Genomic DNA, 20602 nt, shown 5'->3' with positions numbered 1-20602 from the left:
TGGTGCGTGTGTGTATGGTGTGTGTTTCTGCCTGTATTTAAGAGTGGGGGAACGAGGGGGGTCGTCTGGAGGTGGCCAAGCGAGGAAGGGGCGAGCAGTCCCCCCGACAGGCAGTCTTCCGCCCCTCAGGCGCGCACACACACACACACACACACACACACACACACACACACGCCACCGGCTTCAGAGGTGACCCAGACAGACAGACAGACAGACACAGAAGCGGGAGGGGGGGAGCGCTAAGGGCACAAAGGGGGGGGGATGCGAATGAGCCAGGGAGAGGCGGGACCGGACACATGGACGGGGGGGAGGAGCCGGGGCTGAAGCGGCAGAGGGGGGCACCCCGGGTGGGCGGAGGGGGGATCCCCACGGGGTCGGGGCAGCGAGAGGACACCCCGACAGCCTCCGCAATGTCCGGGGCCCAACTTCCAGCGCAACATGTGTAGCAGCGTCCTCGCCTAGTCTGAGTGGCCGCAACCTTGGGGGACAGACAGGGCAGGACGGACCGAAGAAGAGGAGGGAGAGCTGGAGCCAGGGACGGGCAGGAGGTCCCCGCCACCGCCGCCGCCCCAGGGCCTGCCCCCCCACCCCCTCCGCGGCTCCCTGAGCCCTCCGCGGAATCTTCGGGTCGCTGGACTCCGGTTCCGTTCCTGGCACCCTCGCAATACCCCCCACAGAACAGGGTCATGAAAAGGTAAGGCTGGGGTAGGGGATGCAGGGGTGGGGGTGGGAACGCGGATCCCCAAATCTAGGACAGGGAAAGTTGGCCAGGGGCCTCCGGGAAGGACGGGGATTGAATGGGGAATAGGGGTCTCTGGGGGCCTCTTTGCCCCCTATCTCCTTCTCCCTCTCTGACCCCTTTTTCCCAAGTCTCTACACCTCAGGTCTCCTAACCCCCCATTTCTGACACTTTGATCCCTCTCCCCAGCCCCATACACCTGACGCCCCATCTCCCTCTCTATCCCCCATCTCTCCATCTCACCTTCCCTCTGCCCCACCCCACCCCCTGCCCGCATCAGTCTCCCCCCCACCTCGCCTGTCCTCCTCCCTCTCTCCTCTCCATCTCCCCTCCCTCCTCAGCTGTGAGTCTGCTATTAATACCTCTACCAAGGACCTTGAGAGCATCCAGGCCCTGGCACCCCTCGCCCCAAGCTACCGTCCCTTCCTCAAGGTTCTGGAATACCCTTCTAGCCTCTTCCAAGCACCAGGATTAGGGTGGGGAGAGAACAGGGCTGGAGGGGGGGAACGGGACGCCGTCTGCAGCACGACGCGAAGGTGGGGGGGCGGGCTGTTGATCGAAGTGGCCTCTCCTCTCTTCTGTGATGGATGGGGGGGAGTGATGGAGACAGGCACACACCAGGAATCTCTGCACCCTCCTCCTCCTCAGCTGAGGGACAGGCTGTACTGTGCATAGGACCTGAGTGGGGTGACTCGGGGCGACTGGAGCTGGGGGGTGCCCAGGATGATGGGACGAATGGGGCTTGAGACAAAAAGGGGTCCTTTAAGGGAGGAGAGGGCTATGGGCCTGGATTCCTGGGTCCTGGGCATAAAGGAGGCTGGGCAGCTGGATTCCTGAGTAGGGGGCAGGAGTGAGCCGGGACTCCTGGATCCTGGGAAAGGATGGAACTGAGCACCAGGACTCCTGGGTCCTGGGGAAGGAGGGGGCCCAACAGCCAGGACTGCCGAGTCTGTGGGAGAAGTTGGAGGATAGGGCTTCTGTGTCTGAGGGAGAAGGGGGCTGGGGGCTCAGTATCCCAAGCCCCTGATGGGGAGGGGATGGTGGTCTGGACTCTTTGGCCCCCTGGGGACGGAAGTGGGGACAGAAACTCATGAGGAGGTGGAGATTGGAGGCCTGGACAATGTGATCCCTGGGGGTGTAGGTTTGGGGGGTTGGAACGCCAGAGTCCCTCAGTGGCTGGGGATACTGCTTCTCTATCTGTCCCTGGAGGGGTGGGAGACTGGCGGGAACTTGGCATCCAGCCTCCTGAGAAGGGTGGGGCTGGGGCTGCCTTCTTGGGCTTCAGCAGGAAGTAGGACCCCGGGGTCCCCAAGGCCAGAGGCCAGGCAGGGGTGAGTCTGAGAGAGGCAGAGGGGCTGAAGGGGTGAGCAGCCACCAGGAAGGGTGGGGAGAACGTGTGTTATCCTGGGGTGGGGGTGGGGGCGCCAGGCCACAGCTGTGGGTTATTTTGGGGCAGAGGGGGGCTATTCTGAGCACTGATTGAGCCAGCTGCTTGGGGAAGGGCAGCAGAGAGGAGGGGCGAGGGGGAGCCAGGATTTGGGCATGCTGGGAGCCCCTGCCCCCATCCCTAGGGAGACAGTGGCCCAGGGTCCCTGGGAAGGCTGGAAGGGTGTGGGGGGTGAGGCCTCTAGGCAGCGGAAGGGGTGTGGGCCTTTCCCCTACCCTAGCTGTCTGTGGGGTGGATAGAGGCCTGCGCTACCATGGCAACCGGACAGGAGCCTGATTGACAGTAAAGAGTGAACCCTTCCTTGTCTGGACCCTCACCCCTTCGAGAAGCCCCTTCTGTAGGCTCTAAATCCTGAGAACCAGGAGTTCAGGCCCCCAGTGCCCTGCTCCCTCAGATCCAGGAGCCAGGAGTCTGGGCTCCCAGCCTGACCACCCCAAGCAGCTAGTATTCAACAGGGACACAGGAAGAGACGCTGTATTGCCTCTCATTTACTAAATTGCTCTGGGCTGGGAGCCAGGGACCCCCGCTCCCCCCAGCTCTCCACAGCTGTGCCCCCCAACCCCGCGGCTCAGACTGGGCCATGACTCTTTCTAGCTGTCATTGAGAATGGGGGGACAGGGACAGGAATAAGGGGCCAAAAGTGGGTTGGGGGTTGTGCTCAAATGGAGGGGTAAGGTCGTGGGGGGCATATTCTCTCCGCAGGATGCCCCACTAATTTCTTTTTCTCTCTCTCTCCCCCCACACACCTGACCCCTTTTCCCTTTCTCTTTTTTTGTTCCCCTTCACTTTTTCTTCCTTTTATTTTTGATCCCTCCTGCCACTCGCCTTCCTGGCCTTCCTTTCATGTCTGTGCTGGGCACCTCCCTGGCGGGGGTCTTGCTCTTTGCCTCGCTATTTCTGTCTTCCTGTGTTTTCTGTCTGCTCTGCCTGCCTTCTCGCGCAATCTCTGATTTTGCCTGTTTCTCTGTCTCTTGTGTGCGTGTCTCTTGGTGGCTGTGGGGTCTCTGTCTCCGTCTTCCTGGGCTTCTTTCCATCTTCCTCTCTCTGTCCAACTTTCTCGTTCCTCTTATGTCTCCCACCTTCCTTCATCTATCTCTGCATCACTCCTGCCTCTCATTCCCTCCCTGTACCTGTCACTCCGCCTTATCTCTCTCTGCCTCTGTTACTCTGAGCCTCTCTATCCCTGTCTGTTTCTCCTTCCATCTCCCTCCTTCTCCCCGTCACTCTCTCTCCCTGACCATCTCTCTGTGACTGTTTTCATCTCTTCCTATCTTCCTGGGTCTCTCTCTGCTCCTGTTCTGATCCCATCTCTGTGGGTCTGTTTCCCATCTGTCCTGTCTCATTGTCCTCCCCCTTCCTACCTTGTCTCTGTCTTCTCCCTACCACTATATCTTCTCTGTCCCCATTACCCACCTCCACTCTCTTTGCCTCTGTATCTCTCCCTCGGTCTCTGTCTCTCCTTTGCTTCTGTATCTCTCCCTTTGCCTCGTATCTCTCTGTCCGTGTCTCTCCCTCTATCACCCCAACCTTTCTCACTTCTACCTGAGTCCCTGTCTCCTTGTATCTCCCCTTCTCCCTGTATCTCTTCCTATACCTTGTCTCCCTGTCTTTCCATCTCTGTGTCTCTCATTCGTATCTCTCTCTGCTCCCCGTGTCTCCCCGTCTCTGCGTCCCACCCTCCTCCGTGTCCCTCCCCGCGTGCCTGCGTGCTTAGAGGCCGCCCGGCAGGGCCCGCAGGCGATGCGCGGCGCTGGTGGCCCCCGCGGCCCTCGGGGCCCCGCTAAGATGCTGCTGCTGCTGGCGCTGGCGTGCGCCAGCCCGTTCCCGGACGAGGTGCCGGGGCCGGGCGGGGCCGGCGGGCCTGGCGGGGGCCCCGGCGGGGCGCGACCTCTCAACGTGGCGCTCGTGTTCTCGGGGCCTGCGTACGCGACCGAGGCGGCGCGACTGGGCCCGGCCGTGGCGGCAGCCGTGCGCAGCCCGGGCCTGGACGTGCGGCCGGTGGCGCTGGTGCTCAACGGCTCGGACCCACGCAGCCTCGTGCTGCAGCTCTGCGACCTGCTGTCGGGGCTGAGGGTGCACGGCGTCGTCTTCGAGGACGACTCGCGCGCGCCCGCCGTCGCGCCCATCCTTGACTTCCTGTCGGCGCAGACTTCGCTGCCCATCGTGGCCGTGCACGGCGGCGCCGCGCTCGTGCTCACGCCCAAGGTGCGCGCAACCCGCGGGCGGGGCGGGGGCCAGAGGCTGAGGGGCGGAGCCGGGGCCCGTCGTGGGTGGGCGGGGTTGTAAGGGGGCGGGGCCAGCCCTGAGGGCCCCCATCGGGGATGCGGTGGGGACACGTGTAAGGGTCAGGTCTAAGTAAGAGGCGGGGCTGACTTGGAGGGGCGTGGTCTATAGGCGGAACGGAGTGTGCCGGGGAATCATCTAGAAGCAGGGTCTGGGGTGATCAGGCTACGGGAAGAGTTGAGAGGCTGCAAGAGAGGTGAATCGGGGAGGGGGTGGGATCTGGGGAAGAGGCGGGGCCGGCCAGTGAGGGGCGGGGACTGGGAACGAGAAGGGACACGCCTGAGATGGCAAGGTCGCAGTGAGGGGTGGGCTCTGGGATCAGCGAGGGGGAGTCAGTTGAAAAGGAATGGGGTTCAGAAATGGGTGAGGGCTAGAGAGGAGGCGGGAGCCAGGAAGGCAGGAACAGGGACCAGGAAAGAGGGGTATCAGGTACTGAGGGAAAGGGAGGTCCCCGGCCAGCTGGGCATGGGGTCTAAAGGTCAACGAAGGAGGACAGAACCATCTGGTGAAAGGACGAGTATGAGAAAGAGAGGTGTCCTAAGTGAGAGGGCGAGGGAGGGGTAGAACCCTGCAGCTAGGAAGTGGGGAGAGGCCAGTCAAGGAAGGGGTGAGTCAGGGAAGGGGCGGGGCTAGCCGGTGAGAGGGGAGGCCAGGGAGGACAGGACCCCTGCTCTGTACTAAAGGGGCGGAGTCTAGAGAGGAAGACGGTCTGGGAGTGGGCTCACCCAACTGTAAGTCTTGGAAAGCAAGAATCCAGGGGGTGGTCCTGGAAAGATGAAGGCCCCCCAGAGAGGTAGCCTCAGCCAATGAGAGGTCAAAACCAGGAGCCTACAGGGAAGGCGGGGGCAGAGGCTGGAGCTGGCTGTGGCCTGGAGAGAGGCCTGCCTCCCGAGGGCACAGGAGGGGCCAGCTGGAGTGGACTTCTGGTAGGGAAAGGCAGAATTTGAACAAGCCCTGTGTGCGGACTAAGAAGTGGTCAGCTAAGAGGAGGTGCCTGAGCAGGGGCGGGGCCTATTCAGAGGTGGAGCCAGTGTAACTGAGAAGTGGGACTCGCCTGAGGATGGGGCCACCTGAGTGGGTGGAGCCTAAGTCTCCACCAATTCCCTGCTGCGGGGGCCGGCGGCTTTGTGACTAGATCACTATTGGAGGCTGGGACTCGTAGTTCTCTCGTGTCCAGGGCACTCTGGGAAAGATCTCTGTCCAACTTTCTTCTTCTCTTTGGCATGGGGTTGTCCAAAGATTTGAAGGCAGATCATCTGAGAGATGAACTTATTACTTCCTGGCTGCCACCTCCTTGGCATACGGAGAGACGTGGTCCCTTGTACCTCCATTGCTGCTTAGAAATGTGTGCCCCTCTGTTTCACTGTCTGCTAGGTGCACACACATTGCCTTCTGGGAAATATAGTCCCTTTAGTGTTTCTGAATGGAAGAGTGGTCCTCACAGCTGCATCTGTGCCCCCATTGAATACTGGGAATGTGGTCCCCTGAGCACACCTCCACCTGCCAAGGGTGAGGGCCCCTCAGTGCTCTCATGGCATTCTGGGAGGCCTCATCCCCTCAGGACAACAGCCCTAACCGGTACACATTTAACCGCAGGCCCATGTCTAGGGAGAAAGTACACTTGCTTGTCTTATCGCATTACTGGAAGATTTATTGGCTGATTCTGTGCCAGGGCTGTTTTAGGTTCTGGGGAATACAGTTATGAAAGGTTAAAAAAAAAAAAAAAAGACAAGGTCCCTGCTTTTACAGAGCTTGTATTTCTAATGGGGAGACAGAAAAAACAAATAACAGAGAGTTGAAATCGGTCCTGAAGGAGAGGTAATGACCGAGGACATGGCTTCAATAGATGGTGGTCAGGGGAGGCCTCCCCAAGGAGTTAAAACTGAGCTGGACCTGAGGACGGAGGAGGGGAGGAGCTGGGGAGAAAAGTGTCCCCGAGAAAGGTGACAGTGAAGGGCAAAGCCCCTGAGGCCAGAAGGAACTTGAGGTGTCTGAGGAAGAGCAAAGAGGTTGGGGTGATGGGAGATGAGGTCAGAGAGGCGACGGGGACGAGGTCATGCGGGGCCTTGTGGGCCACAGCGAGGACTTTGGCTTTGATTCTGATGTAGAATTATTGGAAGGTTTTCAACCAAGAAGGGAGGCAATCCAATTACTATTTTGAAAAGATCACTCTGGCTGCTGTCTGGAGAATGGAAGTTGCGAGAAAGGAAGTCGAGATGGGTTAGGAAGCTGTTGTCGTCTAGGCAAGAGAGTGGTAACCATGAGGGCCGTGACAGGGCCCGTAGTGAGGATTGAACAGCTGGGGTCATGTTTTGAACAGAGCCGAGAAGTCTTGGAGATGGTCTGGATATGGGCCCGAGGGCTGTCCAATAGAATTCTCTGCAATGATGAAGGTGGTCTTCATCTGCTCTGTCACATATGATAGCCACAGCCATGTGTAGCTGTTGAGCACTTGACGTGTGGTTAGTGCAACCAGGGAACTAAGCTTTATTTAACTTTAATTGATTTTAATGTGAATAGTCATGGGTGGCTAGTAGCTACCATATTGGAGAGCACAGGAGACAGTGTTTAAACCCATGGATTTGGATGAGATCACCAGGGAGAGAGGACAGAAGAGGAAACAAGGGCACCCCTATGTTTAGAATTCTGACTGAGGAAGAGAGTCCAGCAAAGGAAACAGAAAAGGAGGGGACAGGAAGGTAGGAAAAAAAGCAGAGAAGGGCAAGTCTACTCAGCAAAGCTTCCTCCAGTTGGGAGAGACTACCTTCAGCACCCTCATGGCCTGCTGGGAGATGCAGTCCCTCTCAGTGGATGCTGGGAACTGTAGTTCCCTCCCAGGATGCTGAGTGTGTCCACTACAGTAATGTTAGCTGCTGTAACAGATAAACCCCGACTTCTCAGTGGCTTAACCCAATAGAAGGTTGTTTCTCACTCATATAAAATCCAAACAGGTGTTCTTGTTCCAAACAGTCTCGCCTCCAAGCCGCGACTCAGGGACTCAGGTTCCTCCGTGTTGTGGCTCTGTAACCCCTTAGGTTTCTCCTCTGGGGCCTCTGCATCTGCCCTCAGACAGGGAAGAGTAAGGTGCATGGGGGGAGAGGTTTTCATGGATGAGCCTAGAACTCAGTCTTGTGGTTAAACATAACCCAGGTCTAGCTCTGTGCTCCAGCAAGGAAAGATGTGTTTGCCGAACGGCTAGTCAGCCTGCCATGTTGAGAGCTGTGAGCTGCCTTTGGCCGTTGGGAGCTGTGATGCCCTTATCAGTTGCTGGGAGATGAGGTCCCCTTTGGACCCCTGGGAGCTGTGAACCCTTCACTGGTCGCTGAAGGTCCCTTATTGACTGCTGGGAGCTGAGGTCTCCACGTGGGGTGGCCTGACATCTTCCTCCTCCTCCCCTGCAGGAGAAGGGTTCCACCTTCCTGCAGCTGGGCTCGTCCACAGAGCAGCAGCTTCAGGTCATCTTCGAGGTGCTGGAGGAATACGACTGGACGTCTTTTGTAGCTGTGACCACGCGTGCCCCCGGCCACCGGGCCTTCCTGTCCTACATTGAGGTGCTGACTGATGGCAGCCTGGTGGGCTGGGAGCACCGCGGGGCATTGACGCTGGACCCTGGGGCTGGCGAGGCCGTGCTGGGCGCCCAGCTCCGTAGTGTCAGTGCGCAGATCCGCCTGCTCTTCTGTGCCCGTGAGGAGGCTGAGCCGGTGTTCCGGGCAGCCGAGGAGGCTGGCCTCACTGGGCCTGGCTACGTCTGGTTCATGGTGGGGCCCCAGCTGGCTGGAGGCGGGGGCTCGGGCACCCCTGGGGAGCCCCTTCTTCTGCCAGGAGGCGCCCCACTGCCTGCCGGGCTGTTTGCAGTGCGCTCGGCAGGCTGGAGGGATGATCTGGCCCGGCGTGTGGCAGCTGGTGTGGCCGTAGTGGCCAGAGGTGCCCAGGCCCTGCTGCGTGACTATGGCTTCCTGCCTGAACTTGGCCATGACTGTCGCGCCCAAAACCGCACCCACCGAGGGGAGAGTCTACACAGGTGAGTGGGGCTGGGCTGGGAGGGCTGTGGGAAGATTCCTGAGCCTGAACACCTGGGGTACTTGTGCCTGAGTGGCCTCAAATGGGTCACGTCCCCTCTCAGAACTTCAGTCTCCTTTTCTGTAAAACGAGCGTAATTGGGTCTCCTTTCTGGGGTTAAATCAGGTGATTTGGAAAAAAGTACCTGAGATACGGTGAGTGTATTACTATATTTCATGATTCTAGGATGCGCGTTTTTGCATAGTTTAATGTCTTTGAAACCAAGACATGTCTTACAATTGATAGCCTACCAAGGTTTCATGGGCAGTGCATTTTTTTCCTTTGTGGTAGGTGAAAACTGTGACACGTCTTCTAGTTGATAGCATCTTAGATTTGGTGAAGTACCCTAGTTAGACTAGGAGTTGAACTTCAGTAACAAAAAGACCCGACAATCCAATGTCCCAAACAAGGTAGAAGTTTGTTCCTCTCTCACTTAATAATCCAGAGGTGCACGATTCAGGCTATCAGGAGACTCCATCGCTCCATGTGGTCATTCAGGGACTCAGGACCCTCCCACCTTGTTGCTCTGCCATCTCCTTTCCGCACAGTCGAAGCTGGGTTGTAGGCCATGTCTGAATTCTAGTGCGTGAAAAGGGGGAAAGTGAGGAGGTGAACAAGCCATTTCCTTTATGGCCAGTGAGGTGGAAGGGACGAGTCTTACATCCCATCGGTGAGAACGTAGTCACTGGGCCAGGACTGACTTATTGGTTGTGTACTGCCACATCCATGCAGATTGGCTAGACATCGATTCTGATTGGGTAGTGCCTGTGCTGCACTGATTGTTAGAGTTTGAATATCACCTGCCCATGCCCTGGGCTAGCTGCAAGGAATTTCGGGGAATGTGGGAAATGTCAATTCTAGCTGGGCAGGTGTGTGCCCAGCTGACACATGATTGTTTTAGAAGAGGAGACCAGGATTTGGTGGGAAACAGCATCTCCACCCCAGGAAGCTTTGGGAGTGAGAACTTGATGAGTTTGGTGACAGACAGTGGAAGGAGAGGACTTTAATGCTGAAATGAGGATGGACTGAGTTTGGGAAGGGGCGATGGGTGGGGAAGAAAGCCTAAGGGAGGAGAATTGAGAATTGGGGAGGTGGGGAGTTGGGAATCGGGATCCAGGGGCAAGAGGATGAGAAAAGCATCCCTTGTTCATAAATACTTACTGAGCGCCCGCTAGGAACTAGGGCTCATGCTGGGCACTGGGAACGCAGAGATGAATAAGACCATGGACTTCTCTTGAAAGAACACAGGGTCCTGTAGGGGTAGCAGACAGGGATGGGATAATGACAACACAGCATGTTATTTGCAATAATGGAAGTTGCACGGACTTTGTGGGAGCACTGGGGAGAGTACTGAAAAGCCAGGACATTTTTGGTTGCAGGAAGCAGAGTCTCATTCAAGTTTCCTCGGGGAAAGAGGGGTTTATTGGAAAGACAAACATGCACAGAAACCCAGACATCAGGAATTGAGGCCAATTCCTCAATTCCAGCTACTCTTTCAATTCATTCTGATTCTCTCTTTCTGATCTTCTCTGCTTCTGTGTGTGTGTGTGTGTGTGTGTGTGTGTGTGTGTGTGTGTGTGTATCTATCTTTCTCCCTCCCCTTCTCCATCACCATCACCATCTCCATCTTCATCACCATCTTCATCTCCATCTCTATCTCTATCTCTGTCTCAGGCTTGCCACTCCCAGGGGCTGTCCAGTTCTGCTTACCCAGAATTTCTGTTCCTTCATGATACTCATCATTTCAGCCCATCCTGTCCATCACCCATGCCTCCAAATCTCACAGCTAACTTCCTTCCAGGAGAAGAATTGTGTTGGTCCCAGTCAACCTTCCAAACTAGGCTATACAAGTCATGGGTCAGGCTACGGAGTCAGGGAGGTTTCCAGGAGGAGGTGGTTTCTAAGTTGAGACCTGAAGAATAAACTGCTCTTTCATTCATCCACTCATTCATTGAAAAGCCCTTTGTCAAGAGTCTGTGGTGTGCCAAGCCCTGCTTTATGAACAGGGTATAATGTTGAACAAGGCCTCTGCTCTCACAGAGCTTACAGTCTCATAGGTGAGACAATCAGTGCACAGACAAGAAAAGAAAGGAAAAAAACATCAGCAGGTAATAACTTCTGAGATGATAATAAAGCAGGTAGAATGTATAACAAACGTCTATGGTGCTAGGTCAGGTGACGTCGTCAGGAAAGGCCTTTTCAAGTAGGTGAAATTTGGAGGTTAAAAAAAAAAAAGAGAGCTTCCCTGGTGGCGCAGTGGTTGAGAGTCCGCCTGCCGATGCAGGGGACGTGGGTTCGTGCCCCAGTCCGGGAAGATCCCACATGCCGCGGAGCGGCTGGGCCTGTGAGCCATGGCCACTGAGCCTGCGCGTCCCGAGCCTGTGCTCTGCAGCGGGAGAGGCCACAGCAGTGAGAGGCCCGCGTACAGCGGGAAAAAAAAAAAAAAAAGGATAAAGAGAAAGATCCAAGGGAATTCCCTGGAGGTCCAGTGATTAGGACTTGATGCTCTCACTGCCGAGGACCCAGGTTCCAATCCCTGGTTGGGGAACTAAAATCCCACAAGCCGCGCAGCACAGCCAGAAAAGAGAGAGAGAGAGAGAGAGAGAGAGAGTGCCAACTATCTGAAGATCTGAGTAAAGAGAGGGAGGGGAAACAGCAGGTACAAAGGCCCTGAGGCTGGAATTGCCTGAAATAAAGCCAGTGTGCCTGGAGCACAGTGGGCAAGTGGGCAGCGTATGGTGGAGTAACATGGGGCCCAGCTCAGGTAGGGCATTGAGGCCAGGTTAGGGGTTTAGATTTGATTGCAAGGGCAGTTGGGAGTCCACCAGAAATAGATAATCCAGGCAGGGGGAAGAGCATTGGGCAAAAGACCAGAGGGGAGAAAAACCTGGGCAGGTTGATGAGACCACAATAGCTCAGGGTGGAGAATTAGGGGTTGGGAATGATGAGGCTGGTTAGGTGGAGAGGCCCAGGCCGCGAGGGCCTTGAATGGGAGGTTGAGAGGCTTGGACTTTGTTCTGGGGCACTGGGGAGCCATGGGTGGGCTATGAGCAGGGGAGAGGTGGAGTCAGTTTGGGGTATAGAAAGACCTCTCCGGTGTGGGGGGGGGACAGACTGGAGGAGAAAGATTGGAGGCTGGAGGCCAAGTTGGAGGCTGGGGTAGGGGTCCAGGAGGGCTGTGGGGACAGAGAGGAGGGGATGGGGCAGAGATATCCCAGGGGCAGGAAGGACGGGGCTTGGGGACTGGTGGCCTGGGTTGGGGGAAGCGAGGAGGCAAGGATGGCAGCTGAGGGTCTGGTCCAGTGACCCGGGTGATGTGACAAGCATTCAGCGCACAGGGTGCCATTGTATAATAGAGATACCTGGGAGTCCAGAGACCTCCTGGGGCTTCTGTCCAGAAGAAGGGACACGTGAGCTGAGTCTTGAACACCTAAGAACCAGTCAGGATGAGGAGGGAGAGAATAAGGGTTTTTTTCTTTTTCTTGGGCCGTGCTGCACGGCATGTGGAACTTCCCCGTCCAGGGATCGAACCCGTACCCACTGCAGTGCAAGCGCAGAGTCTTAACCACTGGACCACCAGGGAAGTCCAAGGGTTTTTTTCTAGGCAGAGAGAAAAGCACCTACAAAAGCCTAGAGATAGAAAACCACTTGATATTTTGGGGGACACCCTGCATTCAGTATTTGTGGGGCAGAAAAAGGGTTTGGGCGGAGAGAGTTTGACGGTGGGCAGTGATCAGAGATCGGGCTGCAGAGGCAGGTGGGTCCCCTAGAGCCTCAAACCCAGGCTGAGGGTCTGGGACCTGGTCCTGGAGGCACCGAGCTGCCAAGGGAGAGTGCCTAGCAGAGGAGAGGCGCATTTGGGTTTTCCAGAACTTAGAGGAGAGATTCACACTGGGCGCTGGGGTTGGTCAGTAGACAGGGGACTTTCTCGGCCTTCAGCTGCCAAGGTGCAGTTCAGGCCCCCACGTGTCCCCTCCCTTCCTGCTGGGCAGGTACTTCATGAACATTACCTGGGATAACCGGGATTACTCCTTCAATGAGGATGGCTTCCTGGTGAACCCCTCCCTGGTGGTCATCTCCCTCACCCGAGACAGGACGTGGGAGGTGGTGAGTCCTGGCGCTGACCTCAGGCACGGGAGAGGGCCTGGATTCCTGGGTCCTGGGGAAGAAGCAATGAGGACCTAGACTCCTGGCAGAGGTGGGGGCTGAGGCCCTGCATTCCGGCCTCTGACGGAGGAAGGGGCTGGGAGCCTGGACTTCTAGGTCCTAAGGGGAAGGACTGGGAATCCAGACCCCTGGATTCTGGTAGAAGAAAGCCCAGACTCGTGGGTCTGAAGGAGGAAAGGGTTCCTGGGTCCAAGGGACAGGTGGGGGAGGACGCCCAGACTCCTGGATCTGAGGGAGAAGGAGCTGGGAGCTCGCGGCTACGAGGAAGGCAGGCCATGGAGGCCAGAACATTCTAGAAAGTCCCCCTCAGGAAGCCTGAATCCCCTGCTCTTGGCCAAGGTGGGCAGCTGGGAGCAGCAGACTCTCCGCCTCAAGTACCCGCTGTGGTCCCGCTATGGCCGCTTCCTGCAGCCAGTTGATGACACGCAGCACCTCACCGTGGCCACGCTGGAAGAGAGGCCTTTCGTCATTGTGGAGCCCGCCGACCCCATCAGTGGCACTTGCATCCGAGACTCCGTCCCCTGCCGGAGCCAGCTCAACCGCACCCACAGGTGACAGCCCCGGATCCAGAAGTTCCAGCTTCACAATTCTCTCTTGAAGCCTAGTAGTCCTAGCCCCAGCCCCCTCCTCCCTTGGGACCCAGAAAGCCGTCCAGCTTGGTGACCTTGGACAAGTCATGTAATTCCTTTGAGCCTCAGTTTCCCCAGAAAGCGATGCCCACCATAGTTTTAGCGGCTGCTCGTCCCTCCCTCCATAAGGCGCGGGGGGGGGGGGCGCAGGGATCCCCAACATCCCCAAGCCTGCTCGCTCCCCGCAGCCCTCCGCCGGACGCCCCCCGCCCAGAAAAGCGGTGCTGCAAGGGCTTCTGCATCGACATTCTGAAGCGGCTGGCGCACACCATCGGCTTCAGCTATGACCTCTACCTGGTCACCAACGGCAAGCACGGCAAAAAGATTGATGGTGTCTGGAACGGCATGATCGGGGAGGTGAGGTGGGCGGGGACAGGGTGGGGGCGGGACAAGACAGGTGGGGGGCGGAGTCGGGACCAGGTCAGGGCCGAGAAGCGGCTGGGTCAGGCTTCTGAGGGGGCGGGACTATGAAGGGGCGTGGCCGAAGGTGAGAAGCCTGGATTTGAAGGGGCGGGGCCACGAGGAGGACCCACCTTGACGGAGGGGCCGGGCCAGGAGGAAGGACACTTGGGGCGGAGGAGGCGGGGCTCGGAGGGTGGAACTATTAGGAAAAGGGGGCGGGGCCTGGAGGATGGAGCCCAAAACTTTCAGAGGTTTGCTGGGGGAGGAGGATACAGCAGGAGGCCACTTCTTCCCACTCTTGTTCTCGACACTCACCTCCACCTTTCCTGCCCCATTCTGCCTGCGTCCCCCTCATCCACCCCGCCATCCTCCTAGCCCTTTCTATCATCCTGTCACTGGTCTCCTCCTGGGACCCGTCTTTGTCCTGAGCCAGCCGTGTTCCCTCACTCCCTCCCTGTCCTCACTCCCAGGTGTTCTACCAGCGCGCGGACATGGCCATTGGCTCTCTCACCATCAACGAGGAGCGGTCCGAGATAGTGGATTTCTCCGTCCCCTTCGTGGAGACAGGCATCAGCGTTATGGTGGCGCGTAGCAATGGCACTGTGTCCCCCTCGGCCTTTCTCGGTGAGCCCAGGTCCTGGAATGGCAAGGGGTGGGGTTTGGGGGCAGCTGTGTGTCCATTTCCCATCCTGCTATTGCTTGTACCAGCAGGGTGACTCTGGTGAACTGAGGGCCTCAGTTCCCTAACCTGTAAAATGGGAGAATTTCCCCCACCAGAAGCAATTTTACAATGAAGCTAAGAAAGTCTGAGCTTCAGAAGCCTTCTCCTGCACAACCCCTTCAAGGCCCTGTACCTGGTCTTGTATTCATAATTTTATTTTCTTGTTTCTTAAAGAGAACCCTCCAAATTGTATAAGCGGCAGGCCCCACAAAAACCATCTTCCCCTGTACATAAGTATGAGATGAGGAAAAGAGATGAGCATGGGCCCCATCAAACAATGTTTACTGAGCACCTACTATGTGCCAGGCTCTGGGCTGCACAGGAAACCTTGCCCTTTAAGAGCTCTCCCAGGGCCTCATGGGGGAGACAGAAAACAATCTCTTAAAGATATACATGGGCAAGATCATTTCATATGGTGGTGAATACTACGAGAAATTAAGCCGACGGAAGAAACAGAGAAGAATAGGATCGGTGTTGCTGTGGGTGGACAGGCGGGTCCCTCTGAGCAGGTGACCCGGTCCTGCATAGATCTGGCTGGAAAAGTGTCCCAAGCAGATTAACATTAAGGGCAAAGGCCCCAAGGTGGGAATGTTCGTGAACTATCGGGAGGCCTGTGTGACCAGGGGAGGGGGAAGTGAGTGATCATGGGAGAGGTAGGAGGTGAGGGCTGAGAGGGAATCAGGTGGTGGATCGAGCAGGGCCTTGGTTGCTATGGTAGGAAGGTTGGGTTTTACTTTTATTGCAATGGCAAGGCTTTTAACTGCAGGCGGTGGTGTGAGGATATACGATCAGATTTAGGCTTTTAAGATATCCCACTAGTGGGTCTGCGGATGCAGGAGGCCCATGAGGAGGCTACTGCAGAGGTCCGTGCAGAGTGAGTTTGGGGTGCAGGATAGGAAGATGGCCAAGAGGGTGAGACAAGTAAACAGGCTTAGGATGCGGTTAGAAAGCTGGCACACAATGGGTTGGTGGCTTTGAGGTAGATTGGGTAGAGATCTCATTTACTGAGCTTGGAGAAGACAAAAGGGAAAGCGTACATCAAGCCAAGGGCAGCAGTTCACGTCCGTTCCCTCCTGCTCTCCAAAGTCTGAGCAAAGCTCCTGGGAAGGGGAAGGGCTGGGAGGAAAAGGGACAACCCTTCTCTGGTGTTTTGTTTTCTGTCTATTTCCCCAACGGTGTCTCTTGTGGCCTCCTCTTTGCACCAAGGTCTCTGCAGGGCACCCTGACAGGCACCACGTGGGGCCCCTGCTTTCAGAAAGGGAGTGACAAGGTCATGTTTATGCCCCATCACGTGGCCCAGTGGAGGCGACAGGCGTGTCCCCAGATACTGCTGTGACAATCCAGGCTGTGACCCTACTGTGACAGGGGCAGTCCTGGCCGCTTACACTTGGCCCAGGAAGGTCAAATCCCGGGTACTGATCTCAAGAAAGAGTGATTTGGGTTTGTTGTCAGTGAACTCCCGGAAGCAGTGTGAGGAGGGGATGCAGGAACTCAGGTTTGGCTGATGGACAGGTCAGGGTGGTGCCTCTGGTAGGGGAGCTATTGAGAAAGAGGCAGAGAGGATGTAGCTTGTTTGGGGAACTGTGAGTTCTGGGTGGTTAAAGCAATGGGTTCTTGAAAAAATGATCAGTCCAGAGACGAGAGTGGAAACAAGTCTGAGAGGCAGGGACTTTGTCCTGGGGGCACTGGGGAGCCACAGAAGTCTGTGAGCTGGGGAGAGGCCAGGTCATCTCTGGGTGTAGAAAGAGCTTCTAGGGCCGTGGTGGGGGGAAGGGCTGGAGAGGACAGGATGAGGAGATGGTCCAGGGGACAGGATGTGGCCTGAGCAGTGTTGGCAGAGGGAATGGAGAGGAAAGGCCGAGGTGGGGGTGGGTGGGGGCAGGACAGGAGGATAGGGCTGGGGACTGACAGGATGCTGGTGAGGGGGAGGGAAGGAGGGAGTGAGGGTGGCAAATGCGGGAGGGAGGGTCTGGGCGGTGACTGGATGGACAGGGAACTCCCAGGGTGGGGAGGCTGGGAGTCGGTGCTGGGCTCCGTGTGGGACATGAATGGCCTGGAGGGATTGCCAGGGGGAGGTGGAGAAACAGGTCTGGGGCTCAGGAAACATAATTAGGAGATAGTTTCTATATGGTGGTTGAAATCACAGAAATGATTGAGATGATTTTCTTTGGGAGAGACTGCCCCGCCACCCCTGCCAGGGGTCTGGGTGGGCAATGAGTCTGTCCCCAAGAAGGGGGCAGAGTAGGACGGGGTCAGATCTGGGCTGTACCCTGTTCACATGTCTGTGGGCACCCAAGCCTTGGCTTAGCTGAGTCATGGCCACACACCCCCTTGCCCTTAGAGCCATACAGCCCTGCCGTGTGGGTGATGATGTTCGTCATGTGCCTCACTGTGGTCGCTGTCACCGTTTTCATCTTTGAGTACCTCAGTCCCGTCGGCTACAACCGCAGCCTGGCCACGGGCAAACGTGAGTCCCCTTCCTCCATCACCCTACCTCGGAGTGCCTGGACCACAGATAGAACTACGTTTCCCAACAGCCCCTGGGATAGAGTTGTGGTCTCCTGAGGCAACAGGGGCCTCAGGGGCCACTGGGAATGAATTGTAGTTCTTTCTGCTCCCTCATTGAGCATAAGGGATTTGGGGTCCATGTCCCCCTCCTGGCCCCCTGCAGGCCCTGGCGGCTCAACTTTCACCATTGGGAAATCCATCTGGCTGCTCTGGGCCCTGGTGTTCAATAACTCGGTGCCTGTGGAGAACCCCCGGGGGACTACCAGCAAAATCATGGTGCTGGTGTGGGCTTTCTTCGCCGTCATCTTCCTCGCCAGCTACACAGCCAACCTGGCCGCCTTCATGATCCAGGAGGAGTATGTGGATACCGTGTCTGGGCTCAGTGACCGAAAGGTATGTGTGTTTGGGGAGGGAGGGAATTGGCTGAGGTTGTAGGTGGCAGATGGCGGGGGAAGGGGGGGGGGATTCGTGGGGGGTCTGTTCCTCGAAAGAGTCCCAGAATGGTAGAATGGAATACTCTGGAGGAAAATGGTTATGTTTCACAAAGAACTATTTAAGTATTCCAAGGAGAAGAGAGTATCCCCAAATATTCTAGGGGCAGGAGTGCCAAATGGAATATTCTAGATCAGTGCTTCTCAAACTGTGATGAAGGGCTAATTTTTGACATTTCTAATCCAGTGGAGACCAGTGCTTTTATAAAATATGATAGAAAGGAATTACTGGAAAAGTAAAATAAAATTTAAAACCAAGACGTGCAAAATTCCAACCCACATCTTTATTAGGTTCAACAGACGTAAAATTATTCTGTCAAATAGCTTGACTCTCTCAGTTTCTGTACTTACCTCATCACGGATCACAGTTCGTTCATGGACTGGTGGTCTGCACAGCACATTTTGAGACTAACGTGGTTAACTGGGTGTCATGACCTATTAGAAGGTTAAGGAACCAATTCAATGGATTACAACAGACATTTTTTTTTTAATGGAATGGATTAGAATAGCATAAAAAATATGTTTGACTGCATTTTAGGTAATCAGGGTGAGTATGGTTGTATGAAACTTTTGTTTTAGTCATGTAGACACCCGACATTAGGCCAGCACACACCTATCTGGCTGGGTCTGTTGTTAAAATAGTGAACTATTTCTGAACAGATTGGGAACTGTTAGCAACTGCCCCCAGCCGATGCCATGCCAGCCCCTGCCCCAGGGACCTCTCATGATCCAGCAAGTTAAGGGTTAATGCCTGGCCCATCAGGGGCCTCTGGGACCTGTCTGGAGATTTGTTGCCTGTGTCTTTTCTGATTGGACCATGATCAGCCCATACTGGGGATTAAATATTTCAATATTACTCCTAACTGTGTGTGCGCATGTGTATGTATACATATCTGCATACATACGTACAGATAACTGCGGATGTATGTGATGGGTGAAGAGTAGTGTTTCCATGGGTCATGGCGAGCAAGTGTGAGAAACACTTCTGGACTGGGGTGTCTGCCAGTGTCCCCCAGAATGGAGCAGCTGGTTGAGGACATCTTGACCCAAATGCCCCCTGGGGGGGTGCCCTAATGACTCCCCATTCTGCCCCAGTTCCAGCGGCCCCAGGAGCAGTACCCGCCCCTGAAGTTTGGGACGGTGCCCAACGGGTCCACAGAGAAGAACATCCGCAGCAACTACCCCGACATGCACAGTTACATGGTGCGCTACAACCAGCCCCGCGTAGAGGAAGCGCTCACTCAGCTCAAGGCAGGGTCAGCGCAGACTGGGGGCCGGGAGGTGGGGGGTAGGGAGTGGGGCTGCTGGGGCCCCTGAGGAGGCTTGGAGATGGCAAGGGGTCAGGGGTTGTTCATCAGCCTCAGAGGTCAGCCCGGGGTGGGTCAGCTTGGAGGGCAGAGGTCATTGAGGGTGGGAATGAACTCCGCCTTCTGGGAGTAGTAGCCTTAGGATATTTTCAGAGAGCCAGTGGTTATGAATTATGGAGCCAGACTACCAGGGTTCAGATCCTGGCTTTGTCCCTTCTTGGCTGTGTGACCTTGGGCAAGTTACTCAACCTCTCTGAGCCTCAGTTTCCTCCTTTGTAAAATGGGGATGACAAGAGAACCCACCTCATAAGTTTTTTATAAGAATTGTTATAGTTATTATTATTTAATATATTATTATAGTCATTATTATTAAATTATATTATTATAGTTATTATTATTAGTTAATCCATGCAAAACACTTAGAACAGTGCCTGGCACACTGTAGGTATTTGCTGTTATTATTATTATTACTACCATCATCATCATCCTTAGATCTGAACTCACTGGAATCAATACTTGTAGATATATATATATATTTTTTTAACATCAGTTTCCCAAATCATGGGGAAAAGTTCAGTTCTGGCCCCAAAGTGCAGTCCAAGGTTACAACAAAGCTAAGCACAATGACTGCCTCTCCCCGTCCCTCATTGATTTAGTCATTCAGCATGCATTTATTTTCTTAGCCTCAGCTCCATGCCAGGCAATGAACAAACAGATCACAATTCCTGCCCACAGCAAGCTTAAGACCTAGAGGTAGGAAATTAACAAGAAACATGCAAACAGAAAAATCAGCATGACCATTTCAGAAAGTGATTGTGAGCTAGAGTGTGACTGAGCTGGGGTGTATTCACCAGGGTGTTGAGGGCAGGCCTCTGGGGGAGGTAACTGGAACAGAGCCCAGAAGGAGGTGAGGGACTCCTCCTTAGCTAGGTGGACTTGCCTAGCCTTGCAGGCAAAGGGTCTGAGCCCCGAGCGGTCTTGGCTTCTTAGAGGAACAGCAAGAAGCCATCATGGCTGAAGGGTGGTGAGCTCAGTTAGAGCTCAGTTTGGAGGGTAGATGAGAGTAGAACACAGGGTGTGACCCCTGAGGCCAAGGTCAGCGCTGGGTTTTATTTGAAGGGCAGTGAGAAGCCATGGGAAAGGGGGCCATTAAGTAGGGGAGCGATGTGATCAGATTTCTGTTTGTAAATGCCCCCTCTGGCCTCCATGTGGAGAATGAATGGAGGGGGACATCAGAGGGACCAGTTAGTCAGAAGCTGTATTGCCCTCCTGACACCTTTCCCCCAGGCCCACTCTCTGCTGACCCCTGCAGGTGCCAGTTGTAACTGGATCTTTTTTACCCCTCAGTCTTGATTAGAATTGTTGGGACATGTCACGTGGTTCCCTGCTCCACGCAGGTTCTCAAAGATGCCCGGGAAGCTGTGGGGAACAAAGCCTCAAGCTTGTTTCCAGAACACCCTTCCTCCTATCTTTCCTTCAGCTGTGAAGCCCGATGGACCCCCTCAGCCCCCTTCCCAGGGCTCCCCTGCTTGAAGACACCCCCTTTCTCTGCCTGGCACCCTTTGCCTTCACATTCCCAATCTTCATGAACGAGGTTTCCCCTTCCCAAATCTCTTTCCCCCTTCTCTTCAAAGGTTTTATTTACCTAACACACTTGTTAAAAATAATAAGGTAAAAAGTGAAGATCTCTCCTCTCCCCCTCCTTATTCATATTTCCAGGCATTTCCTCCACCTTTTTTCTAGAGCAGAGCTGGGGAGCCACATATGTAATATTTTTCTTTTTTTGGGGGGTGGATGAGTGATTTTATTTTTTTCATTTATGAAATATTTTAAAATTGTTTTTATTTTT

General features: G+C 55.4%; 1 protein-coding gene across 1 annotated transcript in view; it reads left to right on the top strand.

Annotated features, from left to right (window-relative positions):
* Positions 1–3926: 3926 nt before the first annotated feature.
* Positions 3927–20602, top strand: part of GRIN2D (glutamate ionotropic receptor NMDA type subunit 2D) — a 28979-nt gene continuing 12303 nt past the window's right edge. Inside the window, exons 1-9 of the mRNA XM_060000512.1 lie at positions 3927–4391; positions 7871–8490; positions 12521–12635; positions 13035–13246; positions 13513–13681; positions 14197–14350; positions 16789–16914; positions 17119–17348; positions 18542–18702. Of these exons, the coding sequence (XP_059856495.1) occupies positions 3927–4391; positions 7871–8490; positions 12521–12635; positions 13035–13246; positions 13513–13681; positions 14197–14350; positions 16789–16914; positions 17119–17348; positions 18542–18702 (2252 nt within the window). The remainder of the gene's footprint in view (positions 4392–7870; positions 8491–12520; positions 12636–13034; positions 13247–13512; positions 13682–14196; positions 14351–16788; positions 16915–17118; positions 17349–18541; positions 18703–20602) is intronic.

Source organism: Delphinus delphis, chromosome 20, assembly GCF_949987515.2.
Source record: "Delphinus delphis chromosome 20, mDelDel1.2, whole genome shotgun sequence".
NCBI classification, from domain to species: Eukaryota; Metazoa; Chordata; class Mammalia; order Artiodactyla; family Delphinidae; genus Delphinus; species Delphinus delphis.
The sequence above is the reverse complement of the archived record's forward strand: the minus strand, read 5'-3'. Positions and strand labels throughout refer to the sequence as shown.